At 39.6% G+C, this 26,256-nt stretch overlaps 2 protein-coding genes across 2 annotated transcripts; one reads left to right on the top strand and one right to left on the bottom strand.

The window, feature by feature from the left end:
- Positions 1-826: 826 nt before the first annotated feature.
- On the bottom strand, positions 827-13,397 carry dhcr24 (24-dehydrocholesterol reductase). The gene is made up of 9 exons (XM_059340930.1): positions 13,050-13,397; positions 11,510-11,665; positions 7,561-7,666; positions 7,023-7,141; positions 5,600-5,863; positions 5,377-5,520; positions 2,902-3,099; positions 2,635-2,813; positions 827-1,685 (listed from the first exon to the last, which is right to left on the bottom strand). Exons 1-9 carry the CDS (start codon positions 13,278-13,280, stop codon positions 1,532-1,534), a joined length of 1,551 nt encoding a protein of 516 aa, XP_059196913.1. The 5' UTR covers positions 13,281-13,397; the 3' UTR covers positions 827-1,531.
- A 2,247-nt stretch (positions 13,398-15,644) lies between these two features.
- si:dkeyp-51f12.2 (uncharacterized protein LOC100151460 homolog) lies at positions 15,645-19,101 on the top strand. Its single transcript, XM_059341964.1, has 2 exons — positions 15,645-16,040; positions 18,629-19,101. The coding sequence occupies exons 1-2, from the start codon at positions 15,727-15,729 to the stop codon at positions 18,861-18,863; spliced, it is 549 nt and encodes a 182-aa protein (XP_059197947.1). The 5' UTR covers positions 15,645-15,726; the 3' UTR covers positions 18,864-19,101.
- The last annotated feature ends 7,155 nt before the right edge of the window (positions 19,102-26,256 follow it).

Genomic DNA, 26,256 nt, shown 5'->3' with positions numbered 1-26,256 from the left:
GGCAAGAACAAAGTTAGTTCTGGCCAGGACATTTCATACTTCACAAGAAAATCAAGTGCAGAACGCCTGGGAAGTCGTCACATGGCAGTCCCACTGCAGCACACGGCAAACCCACATTTCTGACCAATCAAACAATATTTGTTGGACACTACATGAGAACAAAGTTCTGCCTCGATGATGTCAAGAACAGAGGCATTTGTTCTCCCATTCTGTCTCTGTGGATGTGGGTCGCTGTCTGTTGACATACGTCACTACCTATGCGTACGTGGTTCACTGTGTGTGTGCGTGCCCTCTCTGTGCATTGGTGGATTGATCATGCAAGATGCTTTGCTATAATGCTCATGTGCTATTATTGTTTTTAAACTATGATTCAACTAAATAAATTTACTGCATGTGCTTAAACTTTCTCTGCCCTGCTTAGAGTAAGATTCTATAATCACAAATATATATATTTTATGTTTTACATTTTATATGGACATTGCAAAATCTGTCTCCAATAATATCTCTGCAAGTCATACCAAGGCAGGAGTTTGTGTTTTAAAAGTTTTGTTGCCCGGTCAGTTCACGGACATGGAGTGCTGAGCAGAAAGATAACTGTCTTCTCTGCTTGGTGACATGACGTGTCCACGTATTGATTAAACTGAAAAATCAGCGGATTGAGGGGAGGCGACTTCTGGAAGAGATCTACCTACATTCTTAGTAAACTTTGCTAGGATATTAAAAAAGGGTTAAAGGGAAAGTAGAGTGGTCCAGACTTCATGAAGTGATCAGCCTTTGTGTAATCAAGGATGTGTAGTTTGAATCCAGAGACTCAGTAAACAGCACATTTCTTGACGAATTTATTTGTAAACACCAATTTAAAGGATACAGAAAAAACAAAACAGATTAGCTGTGCACTGTGCTGTTATTCAGATAAATCCCCTTTATCCTGTAGTGCAGTGTGGTATTCCCCCAACAGCTTCAGAAAATAATTTTAAAAAGCATCAGAATGATATTAACTGCAGAAAAATGATCATTATTATTGGCTTACACAATGCTGGTGATCAGATGTTTGTTTTATATCAAAATAGGTAGCAGCCTTTACGTTACAAGACAGTTTGTTTGGCTCCTTTTTTGATATATTTATAACAAAATATATTTATTTTAAAACATGTGTATGACACCAATAAGTTAATGTTTTCAAGGTGTATGGCACTGGTAGGTAAGGCTGCCCTGTTAATAAAGGTTGTGCAGAGATTTTCAAAATAAACACAAGATAAGGTGGTTAAACAGGCTGGAACATACACATAAAAAAAAGGAAAATTTAAAACATTTGCTCTCAAAAAGCACCACATTATACATTCATGACTCAAAAGCACTGCAGGACCTGATTCTGCTTCACAGTAAGACACAAAATAACACACACTACATTTTGAAGGAGTGTGTGCAAAGCTGACTTCCAAATAATTCTGAGCTGTATATATATGTGAAACAGTTTTTTGTGGTTGTTGGAACATCCCGACCCCCAGCAGCGGGCCGAGGCCCCGGGGGGTCAGTGTCGGGCAGATTTACAGATCTTGTCGTAGACCTCGGGGAAGGCGTCCTTACAGCCGAGCTCTTCTCTCAGCCGGTGATACAACTGTCCGTCAAACATCTCCCAGAACTCCTCTCGGTCCATGTATACGTCTGCATACAACATCTGGAACCTGCAGGAGGCACAAAAACACATAAATAAATGCAAGATGCAGCATTAATATCATTATATTTATTCATGATGCAGTGCTTTCATATTTGATATTTCTGCTTTATTAACTCTCTAAACCCCAACGAGCCGTTTCAGGGTGTTTTTGGCTCTTTGTACATTTTCCTCTCTGTGTCCTTGTATTTCACTGCAACATATAAAATCTCTATAAATCTGTAAGTCCTGCAGCTCTATGGAATCAGCACAATCATGGCTAGAAGTGGGAACAATGTTAGAATGACATAAATCAGAAAAAAAGTTGAATTTCTCTGATAAATTGTTTTAAAAAATTGGAATAAAATGGAATTTATATATAAACACTTTCCCAAGGGCTCACAAGTGTCATAAATGTATATAAAAACTGTTTTCTCCACATATTGTACATATTGAAGTACTGTCATGTTTCCAGTCTCTCCTGTCCTCTCCTCTCTGCTCTGTGTAAACAGATTTTCAATGAATATTTGTCACGTGACCGTTGGTCTCAGCAGAATCAATCATGTCTTCACAGTGTCTCTGAGGAGACACTGTGAAGACACTAATGTTTTAAACAGGACCTGGTTAGTGCAAACACTTTATTTAAATGACACATGTAGAATAAAGGCATGCTGACACAAATATCAACATTTTAACACAAGTTTTAATTATTTTTTCTTACAGAAACTTTCTTAACCTATGATCCATTCAGCAACTGTTGGAAAGCTGAAATCCTGATGTCAATGCCCGTTTTTACAGTTTCTTTCTAAGATAAACTGTGTATTTTTGCAGATTTTTTAAAAAGAAAAACATGCCTTTTTAACTCTGTGTTGCGTTGTGGGGTTCAGAGGGTTGTGACATTTTTGATCCAATTACAAAGATATCAGCTTTGTTGTGAATGCTAAATATTCTGCCTGTATTTGTATTTATCTGAGACGTACCCGTGCACGTCTCGGACAAACTTCTCCAGCTGACGCGTCGATGCTTTGGCTTCAAAGTGTTTGACTCTGGGCTCTCCGTACGCTCCGATGTCCACGTACAGCTCCTCTTCCTGACCTTTGGGGTGGACCATCCCTCTGCCTGCAGGCAGCAGGAAGGGACACAGCCACAGAGGGTAGACCTGGAGCAACACAGAGCAGACAGGAGTTTAAACAGCAGTATGTCATATAGCCAGCAGGTGTGTAGCAACTTCAGTCACTGAGTCCGACCTCGATGTCCTCGTGGAATCGAGTGATGGCGGCCTGCAGGTCCTTCATGGGGACCAGCATGTCCTGGACCACGTGGTGCTGCTCGTAGAGCCGTCTGATGGTCTCGCCCTGCGTGAGCTTCAGCAGGGAGATCTTGGGAGGAACCATCCACCCGAACAGCCAGCGGAACACCGGGTTGTTTCCAAAGGGAATAATGTCCTGGAGAAACAATAAAACAAGTTAAAGGACGATGACATAATGCATCAGTGAACGGAACAATATGAGGAGCTGCTGTCTTTTTATCTTTTATATATCTAAAAATTAAATAAATCTTTGATTTCGGGGCTGTTGATCGGACAACCGACGTACACTCAACATGTCGCGTTTGTGTCTAGAGTTAATCAGACAATAATCATTATTTGCAGATGCAGATCCTGCAGCTCTATGGAATCAGCACAACAACTCAAACATGTCTTTGTGCGGAATAACACAGTTAGAATGACAGATATCAGAAAAAAAAACGTAAGTTGAATTTCTCTGATAATTTTTTTTTTTAAATTACAATAACATGGAATTTATATATAACCACTTTTCCAAGTGCCCACAAGTGTCACAGATACTGAAAAAAAAAACAGTTTTCTCCACATGCATGTTGAATTATTGTCATGTTTCCAGTCTCTCCTGTCCTCTCTGCTCTGTGTAAACAGCCTCTACTGTCCTCTCCTCTCTGCTCTGTGTAAACAGATTTTCAGTGAATATTTCTCACGTGACCGTTGGTCTCAGCAGAATCAATCATGTCTTCACAGTGTCTCTGAGGAGCAGAATTTAATGTTTTAACAGCATCTGGTTACTGCAAACGCTTTATTTCAAATAATACATGTAGAATAAAGAGATTCTGACACAAATATCAACATCTTAACACAAGTTTTGGTCACTTTTTCTGAACCCTTTGTAACCAATGATCTGTTTAAGGACTGTCAGAAAGTTCAAACTCTGATGATAATGACTGTTTTTACAGTTTCTTCCTACAATAAACGGTGTATTTTGGTGATGTTTTAAAGAAAACATTTCAAATGTTCAAACATTGACATTGGGATGGTTGGGGTTCAGAGGGTTAATAACTCATATTACCATATCAACAATCATGAACAAATTGCTTTATTTTTCTTTTTATCATATCGGCTCCAGCCCTCCACGCCCCGAGTGTGGATATGTGGTAAAGGATAATGAATGAATGAATGAATAACTATGACATCATGTTGAGTTCTAGTGTCTGTAGATGAGACTCTCTGATCCTCCAGCAGAGGGCAGCGACACACTAACAACCAGCACCAAACTCTCTCGTCTCCACGTCCAGAACATCAATAATGTCCATCACAAACTGTTGATTTAATCGGAGCCTCCGTCCGTCCTGTCCGCTCTCTGACTTCCCTCTGTGCTTCTCATAAACACAAAATCCTTTCTAAAACCAGAGAGCGCCCCAAAGCCCCGAGCAGCTCCTGGAGCTCCGTCAGACCAGAGCTCTGCATAATTCATCACACCATTTACTGTTCCTGAAAACAGAGGATGCCAAGCCCTGCTCACTAATGGCTAATGGTGTGTGTGTGTGTGTGTGTGTGTGTGTGTGTGTGTGTGTGTGTGTGTGTGTGTGTGTGTGTGTGTGACAGCGAAAGAGCATTAGAGTGTAATAAAGAGAAGTGAGCAAGGAGTTTATGAGATGATGACGAGCTAATATCTGGTAGTTATGTGCAGTACTTTAACCCTCTGAACACCAACGTATGAAATGTGTGTTTTCTTTGAAAGATCGACAAAATTGAATATATATATTGCAAAAATGCACCGTTTATTTTAGAAATAAACTGTAAAAACAGGCATTATCGTCAGAATTTGAACTTTATGACAGTCCTCAAATAGAGCATCAGTTATGAAAGAGCCAAAACTTGTCTTAAAATGTCAATATTTGCGTCAGAATCTCTTTATTCTACATGTATCATTTAAAATAAAGTGTTTACACTAACCAGAACCTGTTAAAAACATAAAATCCTGCTCTTCAGAGACACAGAGAGGAGAGGACAGGAGAGGCTGTTTACACAGAGCAGAGAGGAGAGGACAGGAGAGGCTGGAAACATGACAATACTTCAATATTTGGAGAAAACTGTTTCTGTGAGACTTGTGGGCACCTGGAAATGTGTTTATATATAAATTCCATTTTATTCCAATTTTTAAAAAATAATTTATAGGATAATTTTTTTCTGATTAATTCTGTTAATCGGCACAAATACATGTTTGAGTTGTTTCCACTTCTAGCCATGATTGTGCTGATTCCATAGAGCTGCAGGACTTATAGATTTATAGAGATTTTATATATTGTAGTGAAATACAAGAACAGTGATTAAATGGTAAAAAGAGCAAAAAATGCCCTGAAACAACTTGATGGGGAAACAGCCTCTTCGTGTGTGTGTGTGTGTGTGTGTGTGTGTGTGTGTGTGTGTGTACCTGCAGCTCCCAGAAGATGCTGCGTGTGTGTCTGTGGTAGTATTGTCTCAGAGGGATGTATTCCTCTCCAGCAGCGTCTCCTCTCAAATATCCCTCCACGTGTTTAAAGAACCAGGGCTTAAAGTGCAGGCCGATCCTGTTAATCTGAGAGGAAACAGGAGGTTAATTATGATAAAACATGTGAAAACAAGTCAAACACGTACACACTCTTTACACACTCTACCTTATGGGGCTCAGCGTGGTCGGTCATGGTTCCCGTCATGATGACGGCGGCGTCCCTGCTGTACTGCAGACCCTCCACAAACGTGTTCTGCTTGTTTTCGGAGGCTTCGGTGAAGCGTTTGCAGATGTTCTCCAGCCCTCTGACCGGCTCGTAGCGCAGCCTCACCCAGGGTTTAGCCGGGACGATTTTAATCTCAGCTGCAACCAGGAACCCCAGAGTCCCACAGGACCAGGGCACGGCGTGGAACAGGTCCGGGTTCTCCTCCTGTGTGTCAGAGAAACCGTCTATGATTAAGACTGAACTGTAGAGGTCCATGGTCTATTTGTGGTTCCAGCCCTTTGGGTGTCTAACGTACATGTTGGCTTTAACAGTTAAACCATTAGCAAACCTCAGCATCAACCATTCATCTGCTCCACCAAGAGACAGCTCCTTCTGCTTTCCCTCTTTGTGTCATTGTGTTTCGCTGCAATATATCAAATCTATAAGGTCTAAAGTCCATAAGGTTTTAAATATGATCGTCATTTTCTCTTAAGTAAAGTGGAAAATGACATTCTGCTGCCACAATGAACGAAAAATCATAGATAAAAACAATAAAAAAGTAGCATGTGACAGCTTCTGGTGATGGTGAGGATGTAACCATGGGCCCGTTCATTGAGACGCTTCATGCCGGGACATTTACAGCTCTGTCACGTCTCTCCTCCACTATGAACGCACCAGAAGTGGGATGTCGGGATCAAATGATCCTCCAATTCTACACCTCCAGAGGTCACAGAGGAGGAACATGGTGGGACTGTGGTAGCGTGACCACTATACGGGACATAGGGACGAAGTGGGAAATAAATAGGTGACGATTCAAATAGCTGGCTAATATGGTAAATTGGTGTATTTTAAGAGAGAAGCAGTTTTACAAACAGACCATATACCCGCCCCTCCGGAGCGCTCAAAAGGGCGAGGGAATGCACCTAAGACGGGGTCACAATCTAGCTGTCTCCCTACTGGCTGGTGAAACACACTATTTTAAGCGCAGGGCGGGACCACGTTCAGTCTGAGCAGACACCTCAACCTGAGAGGACGTGCGTGTTCTGAGTCCGAGCACAAAAGTTTTGAGAGCGCAGAGTTGAGATCTGAGCGCGTAGACTTTAGATTTGAGCGCTCACAGGACATATTTGAGTGCGAGCGAAATGTTTGTGTCCAAGAAGAAGAAATGTGAGCACAAGCATGTGGTTTTTAAGTGCACGCACACATTTTGAAAGAAAGCAGCAGAAATCTGAGTGCGAGCGCAAAATGTGAGCAAGAGGAGAACAAATCTGAGCATGAGAAAGACAAATTATGCTCTCAAACTGAAAATCTACGCTCTTGAATAAAGATAGGATAATTCTTCCATAATGAAAGGGCCTCATGTTACCTTCACACTCAGACTCACCTCAGTGCAGCGCACCAAGCTGCCATCAGCAAGAACGAGCTCGAACGCCACACAGATGTGCTGAAACAGGCCGTAGATGTGAGAGGATGACTCGATGCCCGTCCCCATCACCAGGCCACCTGAGAGACGAGACAATAAAAAGATCTGCTCAGTGATTCAATATCTGCCCAGGTGAGACCCAACAGAGCTGCCTGCTGGGAGTCAGCGTGTGTGTGTGTGTGTGTGTGTGTGTGTGTGTGTGTGTGTGTGCAGGATAAATGAATGCACCACGGCCGGATGGGAAAACATTAGATTGTTGATGTGCAGTTTATGGCATCAGGAAATCCATTATGAAACCTGATCCAGGGGAGCTTCCACCACTGCAGCCATTTCCTCCCAGTTTCATCCTCGCAGCTACAACATCAGTCCGTTAACTGGATTAGAGACGCTGCTGCTGCTGCTGCTGCCAACAGGAAGCAGCGACTCACTCTCTGTTTCTAAAACCAGAGACCCAGATGATGCTCCGCTCAGAAAATAACACAGAAACACAGAAACGCACCCACAGTGAGGTCATCGAGCTCGGGCAGCACCGGCAGCGTCCAGCCCAGAGACGTGAGCAGAGCGGTCAGCTGACCCATGTTGGCCAGCGGCTCCACTCTCACCACCTGACAGACACACAGCACACAGGCTGAATCAAGATGATTATAGTTAACGAAAACTAACAAAATGACGACAAATAGAATTGAAAAAACATTTTCTTTTACTGAAATGAAAATAAAAACAAGATTTAAAAAAAAAAGATAACTAACTGTGGTTACAAAACTAACTAAAATTATCGTTAAAATCGTCTTTTGTTTTCGTCTTTGTCAACTTTTTTCATACATCCAGTGTAGGGTTGTTGAAAAGTATAGATACTCAAAAAAGTACCGATACTAAAACTTTGTATCCGGATACAACACTCATTTTCAAAAGTATCGAGTATCTGTAAGACTGTACAACACCAGCATAACCTGAACGTGTTGGAGTTTTCTTTCTTTCTTTTCTGCAAATTTTTTCATATAATTTGCACTCTGCACATTCTTCACTTAATTTGCACTAAGCTGCATATAGTATATTGTATATTGTTAAATGTCTTTTTCTTAGATTGTTTATTTTTTACCTTTATCTTAAAGGGAAATAATTTTATGTGAAAATTTTGTGGGCGGCTGTAACAAAGAAATTTCCCCGCTATGGGATTAATAAAGTCAAATCTAATCTATCTGAAGCTTGATTTCATAGTTGCAGTTTCTTTTTGCACAACTGTTTTTTATTATTAATATTTAACCTGTGGTTTTGTTAATTTTTACATGTTGCATTTTTCTTGTTAATAAAAATATGTCTGCTAAATTTTGGGGTATTTGTTTTTATCCTTGTGGCATCGAAAATGGTATCGAGTATCGAATCTTTTCGAGTATCGGTATTGAGTTGAAAATTTTAGTATTGTGACAACCCTAATCCAGTGTTTCCATTAGAAAGAGGATTCTGTTAGTGAACATGCAGGAACACATGGTAAATATGTTTACTGAGACTGGGATTTCTACACTCCAACCAAAATTCAAAACATCCGGAACTGTAACAGTCAATAATATTATTGGGGCTAAGATGGATAAACCAAAGGAAATAAAGGCAAAATTTATAACGAGCTCTTTGAATCTCGCTCCCAACACATAGCCCATTACAAAAAACTTAAACTAACACTAAAACTAATAAAAACTAAACTAAAACTAAAAAATTTCAAAAAATAAAAACTTAACTAAAACTAGCACTCTCACTCTAAAAACGAATTAAAACTAACTGAATTTGAAAACAAAAATTCACAACGAAATTAAAACTAAGACTAATAAAAAAATCCAAAACTATTACAACCTTGGGCTGAATACACCAAATATAAACAGTTAATATAAATAGCAGTGGTGGAAGAAATATTCAGATCCATTACTTCAGTAAAAGTACTAATACTACACTGTGAAATTACTCCACTACAAGTAAAAGTTCTGCATTCAAAACTTACTGAAGTAAAAGTACAAAAGTATCAGCATCAAAATGTACTTAAAGTATCAAAAGTAAAAGTACTCATTATGCAGAATGGACCCACTAACATTGTTTTATATATTCTAAATATATTATTAGATTATTTGTATCGATGCATTTATGTAACCAGCGTTTTAATTTTCTCAAATAAGGGCTCATTTCAACTACTTAATATGTTTTTATGTGGTTTAACTTTGAAAAAAAGTCTTATCACTTTAAATGTATCATGTTTTCATATTAAATCTCGACCTGAAAAGTAACTAAACTGTCAACTAAATGTAGTGGAGTAAAAAGTATAAAGTTATATCAAATGGAAATACTCAAGTAAAATAAAAGTACCTCAAAATTGTATTTAAGTACAGTACTTCCATTCCACCTCTGATTAACAGTGAATCTAATAAATTGTAACAATTTCATCCTTACAATATATAAAAAATTATTTCAAAATGCTGTTATTTCCCCTTGGTGGGGAGGAATAAAAGTACATTGTTTCAATAAAATATTTTGTTACAATTTCGGTCATAACAATATATTTAAACAATATTCTGTTAAAACTGAAACAATGTAGTACAATTGTAACAACAAATTTCAATATATTGTGATAATGTAAGCAAAGCAAAGCACATAATGCAAAAGTTTATTTTTTATGCAATCGGAGCAGTTGGATAACACCCGACACCAGAGCAGAACTTTTTGTGCAATTTGTCTGCTGTTTTGTAAAAAGTTATATATGTACATAAATATACATACATTACATATACACATTATATATATATATAATGTAGGATATACTCAGTATACTGATCATCATACTAAATAGCACACTTTCTACACATTTGCTGTACACAGATCTTCTGCTTATCTTACATGAATATCTTCTGTACACTTTCTATATTATATATCTGTTTTTATACCCTTTTATACTATACTGTGTATGTCCATTGTGTATATATGCATATCCATTTTTATATATTTTCTAGTTATTGCACATACAACATCTATTTTCACTGATGTGCAATACAAATACTCTCAGGAGAAACCCTATGTGTGTATATATGTTTTTATGCATGCATATATAATATATAATGTATTTTTTCATATGCAGATTAGCTTGAACCTTCTTTGTAACTCCCTGTCTGTATCTGAAGCTGCTGTGATGTGAATAAAGTCTGATCTTATAAACTATTTGATTTTTAAAAAACAAACAAAGAAGAAAACCCTGTAAAATCTCTTTTAAGTCTCTTCTTAAAACATATTTTATTGGAGAGCCTTTTCTGATTTTACCTGAACTTTATTCAGTCATTTAATCTCATTACTTTTATCTGTTGTTTTTGTCCGTTTTTAACTTGTCTTTGAATTAAAGACAGAAATAAAGAAATATTATCATAAAATGAGATTATTATAATACAGTGAATTTCTGGAAAACAACCTTTTTTTTGGTTTGGTGGTGAATAACCTGTTCAGACTACATGTTTGCTGCTGCGTGCATACAGAGAAAAACATCCACCGACAGGTCAATAAGTAAGCAGATATAAAACACTTGTGCAATCATTGATTAATAATTGCTTAATAAGTGATCGCTGTTAACTTAACAACAGAAAGTGTGAGCACAGGTGAACAGTTACAGGATTTTATATTATTTAACCCTCTGAACCTCACTGAATGAAACTCATGTTTTCTTTAAAACATCACCAAAAATACAGTGTTTATTATAGAAAGAAACTGTAAAAACAGGCATTATCATCTAAATTTGACCTTTTTGACAGAAAAAGTGATGCTGTTACGACTGAATTTCCCACTGCAGGATAAATTAAAAAAGTCTTATCTTATAAACTGTTTTTGCAAATTGCAATAAATCACCTCGCGTACTGTATCACAATACATGCAATAATCATAATAATAATCATAATAGTCGTAAAGCCTGTATCATGACATGTATCGAATGAGGAGATTCTAGCCGTTACGCAGCTCTAACATGCAGATGTTGATTTTGCATCCTTGTGTTGTCTTAGGGGTCAAAACATGACCTGCCACTGTGTTAAACAGCAGAAAAACCTCCCTTAAATGTTCTTTTTTCAACTTGAACTTCAATGACCCCAACATGAGAAAAAGTTAAACATTGCCTTTATTCATATTTCCATGAAAGCTGTACACCAATGGGGTACAAATCTTGTCTTAGGGGTGCTAAAATAAACCCATACTTCAGTAAAGAAAATAATTATGACAATTTTGTAATAAAATGAGTGGATTTCTGCACTGTGAAGAGGAAAACCTAGATATTCACAAGGTTTGTGATGAATGACGGGGTTTAAAATGCAATCAAGCTGCTTAATTCAAGGGGTTTAGTGAAGTCATTTCTTACCCTTAGGACAAGTGGTGTATACAGAAAGTTAAGACAACACCAGGGATATAAATGATGCAGTTCAGAGTGCTCCTACCTGTCTCTCCGTGTCCACCTGCAGGATGTCCATCATGTTGATCATGATGTTCTTGTGTGTTTTCTTATATTTTCCCACTCGGAGCGACACAGTGAGCCAGCCGGGTCGACCCGTACACATGTAGGTCTTACTGCCGTCCTTTCTCCACTCCCGCACCTGAAACACACAGTCACAATATTATAAACACAGAGACAGAACAGCAGCCTTTCAGGCTTTATGGCTGTAGAAAACAGCATTTGAAATCCTCTTAGTATATTCTGTGAACTCAGAGCTCCACAGTCAGAGTCCACCTGATCGATTAAAGCTCAAGTTTGATTCACCTTTCACCTCACCAGAGCCTTTCAGGAATCAAAGGATTAGGTGTCCTCTCTCTCTCTCACAGCGCACAGTTTTTGTTCTATTTGTTTGGACAGAATCACTTTATTCTACCATCCCGCTGGCAGGATTGTAACATATGCTTTCTTTAAAAGATCGCCAAAAATACACCGTTTATCTTAGAAACTTTTAAAAACAAGCATTATCTTCAGAATTCCAACTTTCTGACGGTCCTTGAACAGATCATAGTTTACGAAAGTTTCCATTAGCAAAAGAAACCAAAACTTGTCTTTCATGAAAATGTTGATATTTATGTCAGAATCTCTTTATGCGACATGTGTCATTTAAAATAAAGCGTTTTCACTAACCAGGTCCTGTTAAAAACATTAAATTCTGCTCCTCAGAGACACTGTGAAGACATGATTGATTCTGCTGAGACCAACAGTCATGTGACAAATATTCACTGAAAATCTGTTTACACAGAGCAGAGAGGAGAGGACAGGAGAGGCTGTTTACACAGACCAGAGAGGAGAGGACAGGAGAGACTGGAAACATGACAATACTTCTGACTGTGTTATTCTGCACAAAGTCGTGTTTGAGTTGTTCTCACTTCTAGCCATAATTGTGCTGATTCCATAGAGCTGCAGGACTTATAGATTTACAGAGATTTTATAAAATGTAAAAAGGACAAAAAACGCTCTGAACCTACTTGTTGGGGTTGAGAGGGTTAACTAAATTTAGAAAAAGTTATTGTATGGCTCTATGGTGTTTGTTTCTCTTTTCACTGATTATAAAACCTTATTATACAGGTACATCTCAAAAAATAGAATATCATGAAAAAGTTCAACATTTTTTGTCAATCATTTCAGAAAGTGTAAATGTAATGAATGCAGTAATTCATGCAAAAGGAGACCAACCGATTATTGAGTGTATAGAAATGAAGATACTTTTCAGAAGCATGACATTTGTGTTTCAAATATCCTCTTTTTATTGATTTTATGTCATATTCAAATTTTCTGAGACACTGAGTTTTGTGTTTTCATTATCGGTAAGCCAGATTCATCATTGTCATTTTCTAAAATAACTGACAATGTTTTTTTACTTTTTCATGATATTCTAATTTTTTGAGATGTACCTGTAGCACACCAAATGAGAACACACACACACACACACACACACACACACACACACCTGTCCGTCTGTCACACCTGGTGATGAGGCTCACCTGTCTCTGGATGTCTCGCACGCGCTGGTCGTGCAGTTTTGGCGCGGAGCACATCTTGAAGATGAGCCACGCGCGAACATAGTAATACAGGTCGAATATGACGGAGAGCGGCAGCAGGAACAAAACCACGAAGATCCACCGCTGGTGCACGATCACGTAATCCAGACCTTTGACTCTGATCCACAGCAGGAACAGGACGAGCAGGACGGCGAGATACAGCAGCGGGTCCATGGCTCCTGCACAGACCGGGTCAAGGTGTGATCCAGATGTGAACTCTGCAAACTAAAAAGTGTCTGACACAGTTTTAATGTCACTAAACGGTCCTGAGGGTAACTGAGCAGCCAGAAACACTCCTCATCACCCCTTCACTGCGATAGGTGAGGGCTGGAGGTGGTCGGTCAGCCCCGCCCCCTTTTCTCCACGCTGATTGGCTAAAATGACCAAAGAGGCGGGACCAGGCGCCAACGCTCCACGCTCATTGGTCAAACAGGTCGCTGGCCTTTCTGAGCCGTAACCAATCATTGAACAGGCAGGCTGTCACACCATGCAGCCCGTCTGCGGATCTGTTACAACACTGAGACCATATGTAACATACATATCAGCCAGAAACTCTGAGATTAGATAGAGACACAAGTTTACCCTTAACTTGACTCACTGCAGCTCTGTGGAATAAGCACATTCAGAACAAACATATCTTTGTGCAGAATAACATAGTTAGAATGACAGAAATCAGAAAAAAGAAAAACATTTTTTTTATTTTTTTTCTCTGATAAATTATTTTTTTTAAATTGGAATAAAATGGAATTTATAGATAAACACTTTTCCAGGTGCCCACAAATAATTGAAGTACCAATAAAATAACACAACATATTGAAGTATGGTCATGTTTCCAGCCTCTCCTGTCCCCTCCTCTCTGCTCTGTGTAAACAGCCTCTCCTCTCCTGGCCTCTCCTCTCTGCTCTGTGTAAACGGCCTCTCCTGTCCTGTCCTGTCCTCTCCTCTCTGCTCTGTGTAAACAGCCTCTTCTGTCCTCTCCTCTCTGCTCTGTGTAAACAGATTTTCAGTGAATATTTTTCACGTGACCATTTGTCTCAGCAGAATCAATCATGTCTTCACAGTGTCTCTGAGGAGCAGAATTTAATGTTTTCAACAGCATCTGGTAAGTGCAAACGCTATATTATAAACACATGTAGAATAAAGTGACGCTGACACAAATATCAACATTTTAACAGAAGTTTTGGTCACTTTTTCTAACGGAAACTTTTATAACCTTTGATCTGTTCAAGGACCACCATAAAGTTCAAACTCTGATGATGAAGGTTGATTTGAAAAGTTTCTTTCCAAGATAAACAATGTATTTTTGGCGATCTTTTAAAGAACACATATGTTTAAATCCTGCCGGCGGGATGTGTCAGTACAAGTTTGACTGAAAATGAGCATGATGTCTCGCCCAGCTGTCATTGGGCGAGAGGCGGGGAACACCCTGGACAGGTCGCCAGACAATCGCAGGGCTAGCACATAGAGACAGACAATCACACTCTCATTCACTCCTACGGGCAATTTAGAGTCACCAATTAAACCTAAGTGCATGTTTTTGGACTGCCGGAGTACCCAGTGAGAACTCACGCTGACATGGGGAGAACATGCAAACTCCACACAGAAGAGCGACCCTCTTGCTGTGAGGCGAGAGTGCTAACCACTACACCACCGTGTAGCCCCTGTCCAAATCATGCAAACATTAATTCTGCTCAAAAGCTCAGTTACTATAGTCTTCTTTTAGCCATGAGCTTGTGGCTGAAGTTAAGTAACTCACTTAAGTATAAAAAGCTGTAATGTGATCACTGCAGAACGTAACTGTAAACTGGACAGGAAGTGAAGTGACGTGCAGTTTGTAAAACGTATACAAAACGTCTCACTACATTGTAATTATGGTCCTTTGATTGTTCATTGCCCCTCATTTGATCAACAACAGGAACAAACTATATTAAATAACATTGCAGGGATGCTGTTTCCAGTGCCTGTTGACGTTTTAATCTATAAATCACTCACAGACGTATTAATGATCGTTTTCTGTCCGTCATTTCGTCCTGAAGATCAACTCAACAGTCAACAGACTCTATTTGAATTTGTAACCGAACACAACGAGCCTCCCAAAGCACGTTATTTTGTTAAAGGATATATATGTCAATCAATATGTCCATTTATGTTTGGAGAAGTCACTGTCACACACACACACACACACACACACACACACACACACACACACACACACACACACAGGGCTAAAGTGGTACCCTTCAGACACATTAGACAGAGGGAGGGTGGGGCGCCAGTAAAGATTTCTTAATGGGCTCTGCCGTCCTCTCGTCCATCTGCCTTGATGATAAACACAGCTAGTCCACTTTAGCCGGATGCAGAGCCTTCACCCTTTTTATTTTTCTTTATTCTCCCAACAAAATATTCATTACAACACTTTTCTGAAGGAGCTGAAGAGCCACAGATCAGTGAGGACTTTGGGAGTTGGGAATAATGGGAACAAATAAGTAAGATTTCTTTGTCTTTAGAGGACTTCTGTGACTGGAGTTAATCATTTTGGATGTCTGGGAGCGCATGGGGAGTCCACTCCATGGTTTGTTTGTGAGTGACACTATCCAGCATTAATAACCTCAGAGACAGGATGCCTTCTCTGCACCACGGAGCGATCTTCATCGGAGCCTTCCTGATCGTGACCGGGGGCTCCACCGCCTTCCTGTCGTCGTCCCAGAGCCGCATGCAGGCATTCTCGCTGTGCTGCGTGGTGCTGGGGGTGGTCATGCTCATCCTGGGGCTATTCTGGGCCATGAACAGCAAAAGTGCCGCAAACTACAATCACCGGGAATTTGACCCGGAGTGTCCGCATTACCCGTACGACTACCCCAACTTTGGCAGCCATGCCCTCTTCTCACCTCCAGGGAACCGCTTCCCAGAGTCCCAGTCGGTGTTTCTGCCCAGGTGGGTGCAAGAAAAACAATAATTTAGATAAATTAGATAAATCTGTGTTACCAGTTTCATCCTGACGCTAGAAAATACAACTCCAGCTATTTATTCAAGTGTATTGCATGGATTTCCTGTTCACTTTGCTATGCTGTCTAATTCATTCTCTCTGTTGCAGCTCAATATTTGATGACATCAGAGGTTCAGTTATCAGAGACAGAGCTGTTCATTATTATACCAGAGCAGAGGAAGACTTTTTTTTCTCATTAGTTGTGCTCAAATATACATTTAGACCTTCAAAAACTTAGAGAAATATCCAAAGAAATGTATTGGTCCTATTAAAAACTGCCCACAGACCAGATACACAGTAACTAAAATACTACTAATAATAATACTAATACATACTTAAAGATTGACATTTTAGGGAATAAGCGACACCTATTTGCTTTTTTTTAATGGAAGTTATGTGAGAAAAGTCATACCACTCTCCTTTATGATAAAAATGAAGGCAGAGGCAGCAGCTGATTAGCTTAGCTTAGCATAAAGACCGGCCTGCTGCCACACGTCTTCAAACGTCAACGACAGAACAGGTTGACTGGGAGAAGTTTATATGGTTTGGGTTACAATAAGTCTTTGACTTTGTTAGGTTACTTAACCATAAACTGTATAAACGTTATTTCACAGTTAATGCTGTGATGTAACCAACAGAGTCAAACAGAAGACCACACCCACCGAAGGAAACTATTGGTCCTGCAATACAAAACCAACAAAATGTCTATTTCTCTCTAAAACTATTAGATTTAAACATATCATATGATTAATTTAGCACTATATACCTACCAGAAAGGACAAGTTGGCAGTTGGCAGGCTAATGTTAGCTACATGTTAGCAAACTAAGGCTCTTAATACTGCAGCTTTCTGAATAATCCAGAAATTCTACTACAGCACAAGTTACATACACACATACTTACATACATAGTGTCAAATGCTTTATCTATAGAGATGTAGTTACCCTGAATGTAGTAGAGAGGTGAAAGGCAACCACTGCTTTTCTGTGATTTGTTTCCCCACCCTGCTATGCTGTGGTTGGCTGGTACTTTTTACCTGAACAGGTAGGCCTACTTGTGATTGTAGCAAAGCATAATGAAAGCTAGCTAGCCAGCTAGCCCAGCAATAAATGAGACAAATTTAGCAATGGACCACCAGCACATGCAATGTGACAAATATCGTTTTATGAACTGCACGTCACTTCACTTCCTGTCCAGTGTACAGCTAATGTTAGCCTAGCCTCCAGTGATTACATTAGCCTACAGCTTTTTATCATTAAGTTAATTAGTATTTACAGTTTGTTTGATATAACAAGTTTGTAGCATTTTTGATAATTTTTATAGTCACCTCAGTGTCTTATAATACTGAGGTTAGCCAGTCAGCTAGCCTAGCTGGCTACTAAAACAAACAAAAGTATGGTCAGGTTTATGAGGAGTGGTTAGCTTAAAGAGTTTAGCTCTGTCCCTCTTTGCTTTTCATCAGTTTATTATTTCTCCTCCGTAAGCTTTCACTTCTTTCCAGCTGATGCTGAGCCAAAGTGAGCTAATGTTAGCTAAGCTGTGAAAATCAGGTATTGGTGCTACACCGAGTGACTAGCTAACGTCGCTAACAGTAATCTGAGACACTGAGGAGATTATTAAATTAAAAACACTCAGAACAGTAAATACTATAGAAAGTGAAGAAATCTTACGTGGAAGAAGGAAACTGTTCAACTAACGTTAGCTTCAGTGGAACCAGGCTCTGTTTTTTTCCCCATATCAGCAAAACTTATGCTAAGCTAAGCTAACAGGCTACTGATGGTAGTTTAATATCTATAAAAGTGGTAATGATATTCTAGTTGTAAGATTCAGTATCAGATGCTGTTTGAATCCAAAGACTGCAGGTTTTATTTGAACCAGATCATCTGATTATCTCCTGCTATTGGTTCAAGATTTCAGTCACATGGCTCATATTTATGATGAGCTTTTTATCATCCTGCACAGCCAGGATACCTCTGTAAAACCCAGGAAACACAACCGCTGACATTGAAGGATAGGGATATTTAGTATAGCTTAGCTTAGCTGTAACTGAAGCGTTAAAACTATTGTTTGTTAGAAAACTTCAGTGTCTTTGCAGACGAGTGCTCAATGAACATTCAAAGTTAAGTTCCCTTATTTGGCTATGGGTTAAGAAACCACATCGTGCCCTCTTACTGAACCTTTCCTGAAAAATCAGTTCAAGGGGCAGCTATCCCAGTTGAAACATACACACAGGCCTTACACGGAAGTAAGAAGCATACACACATACATGACACCATTGTTTTGAAAAGCCATAAACCACAAGGTGCCAGTATGGGTTGGCTACTGGGACACCATTCTGAATTGACCAATCGTGAAAAAGTCCAACCTCTTGTTGGGGTGGGGCCCACATCCAGAAGATAACTGTGACTTGAGGAACTTGTTGGTTCTGACTGGTGATCCCAGCATGGACACAGCAGAGTCCAGCTGCTCATTGCATTTGGTTATTATTCATTAATAAAAGGTAAACTGTATTCAGTGGGTTTTTTTAACTGTTTGCAGGACGATGGAGCGCCACAGGAACGGAGCTCGTGGCGAGGAGTTTGACTACCCTCCCATGGACCCCGGGTTCAGCCCGTCACCCCGCCCTCCTCCGTGGCAGGAACCGCCGCCGCCCTACGAGGTGGCCATCAAGACCACGTGCAGCTCCACGCACCTCCGGCGTGCGTACTCAGACACACACCTGGCCTCGGAGCCGCTGTTCGGACAGTCGAGAGAGATGAGCTTCGAGGTGTGATGCTGGACGACACTGACGCCTCAGACGGGAGAATAACTCGTCCTGAGACTCTTTCCCTCTGCAGCCGTCCTCTGACAGTGAAACTCTTGAAGCATGTTTCCCTCTGATGGCGACCCGCCGGTCCCAGCATGCTTTACCCACGTTATCTGTAATTACACAGCAGGTTTAAACATATTTAATTACAAGGTGAAATGACACCAGATTCAGCCTCAGCTATTAGTGCATAAACGACAACTTGTGGTTTTATGTGCTGGACTGTTCTTTAGCAGGTTTCAGTGACTTTTAGCTTTTATGCTAAGCTAACAGACCAAAAACTTCAGACAGGGATCACAACTTCTCAGACGGAAGAACATTAATTTAGTTGACCAAAGAAAACAACCGTAAAAACAGGAATTATCTTTGAAATTTGAACTTGATCATAGGTTACGAAAGTTTCTGTTAGAAAAAGAAACCAAAACTTAATCACTTAATCAACTTAAAATTGTTTAATTTATGTCAAAATTACTTTATTCTACAACGTCACCAAATCTTAAGCTTTATGTCAGCTTTTAAATCTTTCTTATTATTATCTTTGCGACAAAAGGTCGATTCAGTGGAGATCATGCTGGTATGTTTTCAGTTTTTCTGTGTGCTTTTGGGTGCAGAAAAGAGAAAAAAAAAAAGCTCAACACAGAGGAAGAGGAGCTTTTTATTAAGTTTTTGGTCCTAAACTTTGTCCCCTGCAGTTTTCAGGTGAACCCACTCAGGAGGATTATCCAGATTTTAGCTGAATTCAACAGAAATCCTGTATTTCCTGTGTGCTTCTGTTACCTGCTGCAGGTGAAAGTCGCCACTACAGTTTTCTTTCCGATGTCTCGTCTATTAAATCCTGCAGCTATTCTCTGGGAATGTCAGAAATCCTGAACAACTGTTTTCTCGTTGATATGATGACAATTCACTCTGGGAAACTCTTTGACTCATCCAACCACTGCTCACCAAACCTCTGCAGCTCACTGAGCTTTCAGTAACCACATAATCCCTCTATTTTAAAGTGTTTTTGCATATTTTAGTAAGAAGAACAAACCGTGCATACTCACGGAGTTCAATATTTCAACACATTTGGTTTCTCCGTCCTGCAACTCTTACAATGATGTCCATTCATTTAATGGAATGTGCAAATCAACTTGCAGAAACCTTAAACTTGTTTTGGAGGTAATTCATGACAGTAAAACCATTAAAACTGAGACATTCAGGTGCTGTTGGGAATCTCAAATGTGAAATGTCAAAGATGGAAATTGAAATCTTTAAATCTTGGGTATTTAAGAACTCCCACCAGGACATGAACAGACAAATACAGGAAAAAATTAAACAGTTGTGACTGACTAAATGATGTCCTTGCACCAAATACATTTAATTTAAGACAATTTTTTAGAGAAATAATTTAAGAAATAACTGTGACATGATAACGGTTGCTTAACTTATGCACGTCTTGTATCAACAGATTGATTTTCATTCCATATTTAAATTAACCCTTATCATTCTGCACCCATTTATAGAATTGGGGGTTATTGGCAGTGGATTTAAGGGGAGATATCAGGTCAACAATGAATACAAAATGGAAGTGGTGAACAATGTGAATATTAAATAATGTTTGGCTTTGTTGCAGCAATTCTTGGGTTGATACAATTTGTTACACACATCTGGTGCAGAATTAGGCCATTTTTTAAATTCAAGAATGGATAAAAATGTTCAAAAACCCTCCAGAGTATTATATCTATACACCAAGACCTTTGGAACAATATAAAAAATATCCATGCTGTCATTTGGTTTCAAAAACCTTTGATGTTTTGTAGATTTCTGTATTTTCAGCGAATGTGATGTACTCAATGCACAAAATCCATTTCATTGTAAATTATGTAAAATATGCAAAAACACAAGATTGCTTTAGATCCTTTAGTTTAATTTTTTCTCTCTCAAAGCATTAGACTGTTCATTTTCCACATGAACATGGACACAAACTGTCCGTATTATCAATAATAATGAATTATTTGTACAATGGAAAATCTGATGCTGCACTGGACTGATGACCACACACACACACACACACACTGCTGCAGTGTTTTCTACCTGTGAATATGCATGCTTCTACGACTTCTACGAGAAAAGGAACTCAAGGGAACATCCTGCACCATGTTTTTAACGTGTCTGTACTCAACTTTAAATAATAAATCCGCGATGAAGGACACAGTATTAGACTCATTAACCAGTGATGGTGAACCTTGTCTTCAATTTACTGGGTACATTTCATGGTCTAAAAGGTCTAAAAGGAGCCTGATCCAGTATTTCAGGTCTTTACTCTGATAGAGACCAGAGCCCCCATGAAAGCAAGACCCTCACACTGTTGATCCATACAGAATGATTGTTACTATTTATAGAGCCTTCATCAGCCTGCAGACTGTTTCTCTCCTTGTTTAAACAACTAACCCAAACAGAGACAAGGCGACAATGTTCAGACCTGCTCCTCCCTCTGATCCTCCTTACTGGAAACCGTAACAACTGCTCCAGCAGAGGACTGGAGAGGTGTCTGAAGAGGAGAAGCTGAGATATTTTTGGGACGCTGTAGAGGCATTATGAGCAGAGTGAGAGCTGATGAAGAGGAGAAAAATGACAGCTCCGCTTTCCGCCCATGAATCTGCTGAACAGATCCTCAACTTGACTACCGATCAGGTAGAGGGTCGATGTTAACAGGCTCTATGATTTACAGGTACATCTAAAAAATAGTAGAATATTGTGAAAAAGTTAAATATTTTTTGTCAATCATTTCAGAAAGTGAAACTTGTATATTATATAGATTCATTACACATAGAGTGAAATATTTCAAACCTGTATTTCTTGTTATTTTGATGATTCTGGCTTAGAGATAATGAAAACACAAAACTCAGTGTCTCAGAAAATTACAATATTTCATAAGATCAATAAAAAAAGGATATTCAACTCAAATGTCAAGCTTCTGAAAAGTATCTTCATTTCTATACACTCAATACTTGGTTTGGCTCCTTTTGCATGAATTACTGCATTAATACTTGTTGGCATGGAGGAGATCAGCCTACAGCACCATGTTGCTTTTATAGCGTCCTTCAGGTCATCTGGTGTCTCTCACCTTCCTCTTGACAACAGCCCATAGACTCCTATGGGGTTCAGGTCAGCCCAGTTTGCTGGCCAGTCCAGCCCAGTAACAACATGGTCACTGAACCAGCTTTTGGTACCTTTGCCAGTGTGGGCAGGTGCCAAGTCCTGCTGGAAAATGAAATCATCTTCAAAGAGCTTGTGGAAGCATGATGAGCTCTAAAATGTCCTGCTAGATGGCTGCTATGTTGACTGTGGACTTCAGAAAACACAGAGGACCAACACCAGCAGAGGACATGGCCCCAAATCACCACTGACTGTGGACTCACATATTCTAATTTTCTAAAACACTGAGTTTTGGGTTTTCATTATCTGTAAGCCAGAATCATCAAAATTACAAGAAAAACAGGTTTGAAATATTTCACTCTGTGTGTAATGAATCTATATAATATACAAGTTACACTTTCTGAAATAATTGACAAAAAATATTGAACTTTTTCACGATATTCAAATTTTTTTAGATGTACCTGTAAGTGTTGCATGTATCCGTGTTGTTCCCCCTGCAGTCAGCTTCCTTTCTTCTTCTGCTCGCTTCTTACTCCATCATGTGTTTGTCTCCATCACTTTGACTTGCATTCATTTCTTGGAGACTAACACTGCTCCTAGCCTTGACCTGAACTTTAAACCAAGGTAAAAATGTAACGATTCACAGCATTTATACAGCAAAATATACAGCTTCTTAATAACTGTTCTGTGTATGTCTTTCTTCTATTATAAACATTCTGTCAAAACAATATTCAACAGTAATATTCAACATGTTTTTCAGTATTTTTTCTTGTTATTCATTATGCTCAATGGGTCTTTCTTCACAACAGAAATAGTCCACATCAAAGACCCCGACTTCATAAAAACTGTGGACTAACCCAAGTTTTTCAAAGTCGGGGTTGTGGAAACTTTGATATACGTTAAAAACAGAAGACACTGAATGTAATGAATAAATAGGCCAAACAAAAATATGTTTACTGTTAATATTACTGTTGAATAGTAAGACAAATTAATAATTTTTAATACAAATTCTCAGGAGCGGCAATAATTTTCGTGGGTCAATTTGACCATTAATTATCCAAAAGTATCAGAAACTTAAAAATCCCCTTAAAACATTGTTTATATTTCATTAATAACTCCATTACTATTGTGATGGTGTTTTCCCCTCTCACAGATCAGGTTCAATGAGGATAATTCACTTGTTTTTCATTTAAAAAATGCACGTTAAAACTTTTTCATATGAAAATTGAAAAGACCTACATGTAAAATACAATGATTTTCATATGGCATTGAGTTTTTAAAAAATGTACTTTCCTTTTTTTTCTTGTTATGGAGTGATGATGAGACACCTCTTCTGTTCAGGGTCAAATTGACTTAAAATCAAGACAAATGAGTCGAGAAGCTGTATGTTTGAATTTTTCATAATGTACACATTATTTAAAAAAAAAAAAAACAGGGGGGTCCCTTACCCCCCCCCCCCCCTCTCTCTCCTGCAGCTGGATGAGGTGGACTCTGAAGGCGGGGGGTTCTGTAGATGTCCCCAGGGCGTGCAGCTCTGCTCCGGGATGCTGCTGCTGACGGTCTGGGGGGTCCTGGTCCTGTGCTGGGCGCCGCGGTCTCAACCTCTGTTCTGGGTCGGGCTGGTCCTGTGCCTGGGGGGCCTGCTCGCTGGACTCTGCATGGTTGTGATGACTCTCCGTCACAGAGAGACGTCAGAGGACTCAGTCGGCTCCTCCAACGCCTCCCTCACCCCCTGCAGCATGCAGCCTTCTCCAGCCTACGACTCAGTGATGGAGCAACAGCAGCCTCATCCTGTACAGACTGTTTAACTTTTACCACAAACTGAAGTTATTCTCACAGCACTCTTCTCCAAACAGGATCTTTCCTCACAGCTCCTCTTTCTGTCTGCCCTTTTTCTCCTGTCAATGCAGAGGTCAACCAGTGAAGGCAGGATGTTGAATCCCAACACGCTGTTTCAGGGCGTTTTTTTTGTTGTTGCTCTTTTTACATTTTCCTCTCTGTGTTCTTTTATTTCACTGCAATATATATATATATATATAATTCAGGCTAGAAGTGGAAACAACTGAAACATGTCTTTGTGCAGAATAACAGAGTTAGAATTACAGAAATCAGAAAAAAAGGAAAAAACAAGTTGAATTTCTCTGATTAAAACTGGAATAAACATAATTTATATATAAACACTTTTCCAATTGCCCACAAATGTCATGAATGTTGGAAAATAAAGTCTGCACATTTTGAAGTATTGTCATGTCTCCAACCTCTCCTGTCCTCTCTTCTCTGCTCTGTGTAAACAGCCTCTCCTGTCCTCTCCTCTCTGCTCTGTGTACACAGCCTCTCCTGTCCTCTCCTCTCTGCTCTGTGTAAACAGATTTTCAGTAAATATTTGTCATGTTGGTCTTATGCGAATCAATCATGTCTTCACAGTGTCTCTGATGAACAGAATTTAATGTTATTAACAGGATCTGGTTAGTGCAAACACTTTATTTTAAATGACACATGTAGAATAAAGAGATTCTGGCAGAAATATCAACATATTAAGCTTTGTTTGGTTATTTTTCTAAGGGAAACTAACCTATGATCTGTTCAAGGACCGTCAGAAAGTTCAAATGCTGACAATACTGCCTGTTTCGACAGTCTATTTCTACGATAAATGTATTTTTGGTGATCTTTTAAAGAAAATATATGTTTCAGTCCTGCCGGCGAGAAAACAAACTCATAACACTCAAAACATAAGCATAATTATGTCCAAACCATGCAAATGTTCACTGTTCAGAAGGTGAGTTGCAGTCAGCTTGTGGCAAGGTGACCCATCAGGTGCACACACACACCTGAGCCGGCTGTCTGCAGGCTGTAATAACCAGCAGAGTGGAACCTGCAGTGCTGCCTCCACCCTCAGCCTCAGGCCCTGAACACCGTACCACCACAGGTGCTTGATTTTTAACACAAATCAGAGCTCCATGAGCCAGTAGCTGCTGCAGGATGGCTGAGGGGAAGCCGTACCGGTACGGGCTGGTGGCGGCGGGGCTGTGTGTGGCAGCGGTCGGCCTCTTCATCATGACTCAGGAGCAACCACACGTCTACATCTCCATGTGCACTCTGGGCGTCATGATGGTGTGTATCGGGACTGTATGGAGCCTCTGCCAGTGCTACCCTAAGGTTAGTTACAGACTGTGTGTGTGTGGGGAGAAAGGCTGGAAGTAATGTGTAACTGCCTTCACGCTGACATGGTAACAGAGTGTGTGTTTGTCAGGTCATTTTGATTCCTGAGATTGAGGAGAAATGTCTAGAGGAGGTGGTGGTGTGTCCTGCAGCTAGAGCAAGGTACTGTCTCTCTCAACACACACACTTATGGCACTTTTGGAAACATTAAATAGTCTTACATTTATTTCCTGGAGACTTTTTTTAACCCTAACCACTGACCCAAAAATTAGCTTTCTCCTAATGGAGTTCCTTAACCCTCTAAAGTAGTATGTTTCTTTTAAATATCACCAAAAATAAAATGTGTATCAGAAAAAGAAACTGTAAAAACAGGCATTATGTTCAGATTGTGGACTTTCCAAGGGTCCTTGAATGGAAAAAGTGACCAAAACTTGTGTTAAAATGTTGATGTTTGTGTCAGAATCTCTTTATTCTACGTGTCATTTAAAATAGAGCGTCTGCACTAACCAGATCCTGTTAAAAACATTAAATTCTGCTCCTCAGAGACACTGTGAAGACTGATTGATTCTGCTGAGACCAACGATCACGTGACAAATCTGTTTACACAGAGCAGAGAGGAGAGGACAGGAGAGGCTGGAAACATGACAATACTTCAATATGTACAATATGTGGAGACACAATTGATTTTTCCAACATTTGTGGCACTTAGAAAAGTGTTTAAGGATGCGCACACACACACACTCACACACACACAGTCCTAATGGCCCACAGAAAGTGTTCCTTCAGGCCTTGATGACTCCCTGTGGTCCGTCTGTCTCGGGATGTTAGTGACCCTCATCCAGTGGTGAAGACGGCGACAGCAGCAGTGTGATGTGTCTGCGGGGGAAAGATCTGTACTAATACTAATTCTATTATCTTAACAGTATAACTAATGGTGATGTAATGGAGCAGCTATGACAGCAGAGTGCGTGATAAGAATGGTGGCTTGAAGGGTGTGACTGAAAAGAGCAGATTAGTTGGAATCATCAGATGGAGAATGAGTAATAAATCCCCCTCTCATCGC

Source organism: Centropristis striata, chromosome 9 (assembly GCF_030273125.1).
Source record: "Centropristis striata isolate RG_2023a ecotype Rhode Island chromosome 9, C.striata_1.0, whole genome shotgun sequence".
Classification (NCBI taxonomy): domain Eukaryota; kingdom Metazoa; phylum Chordata; class Actinopteri; order Perciformes; family Serranidae; genus Centropristis; species Centropristis striata.
This window is presented reverse-complemented; position numbering and strand designations above follow the sequence as displayed.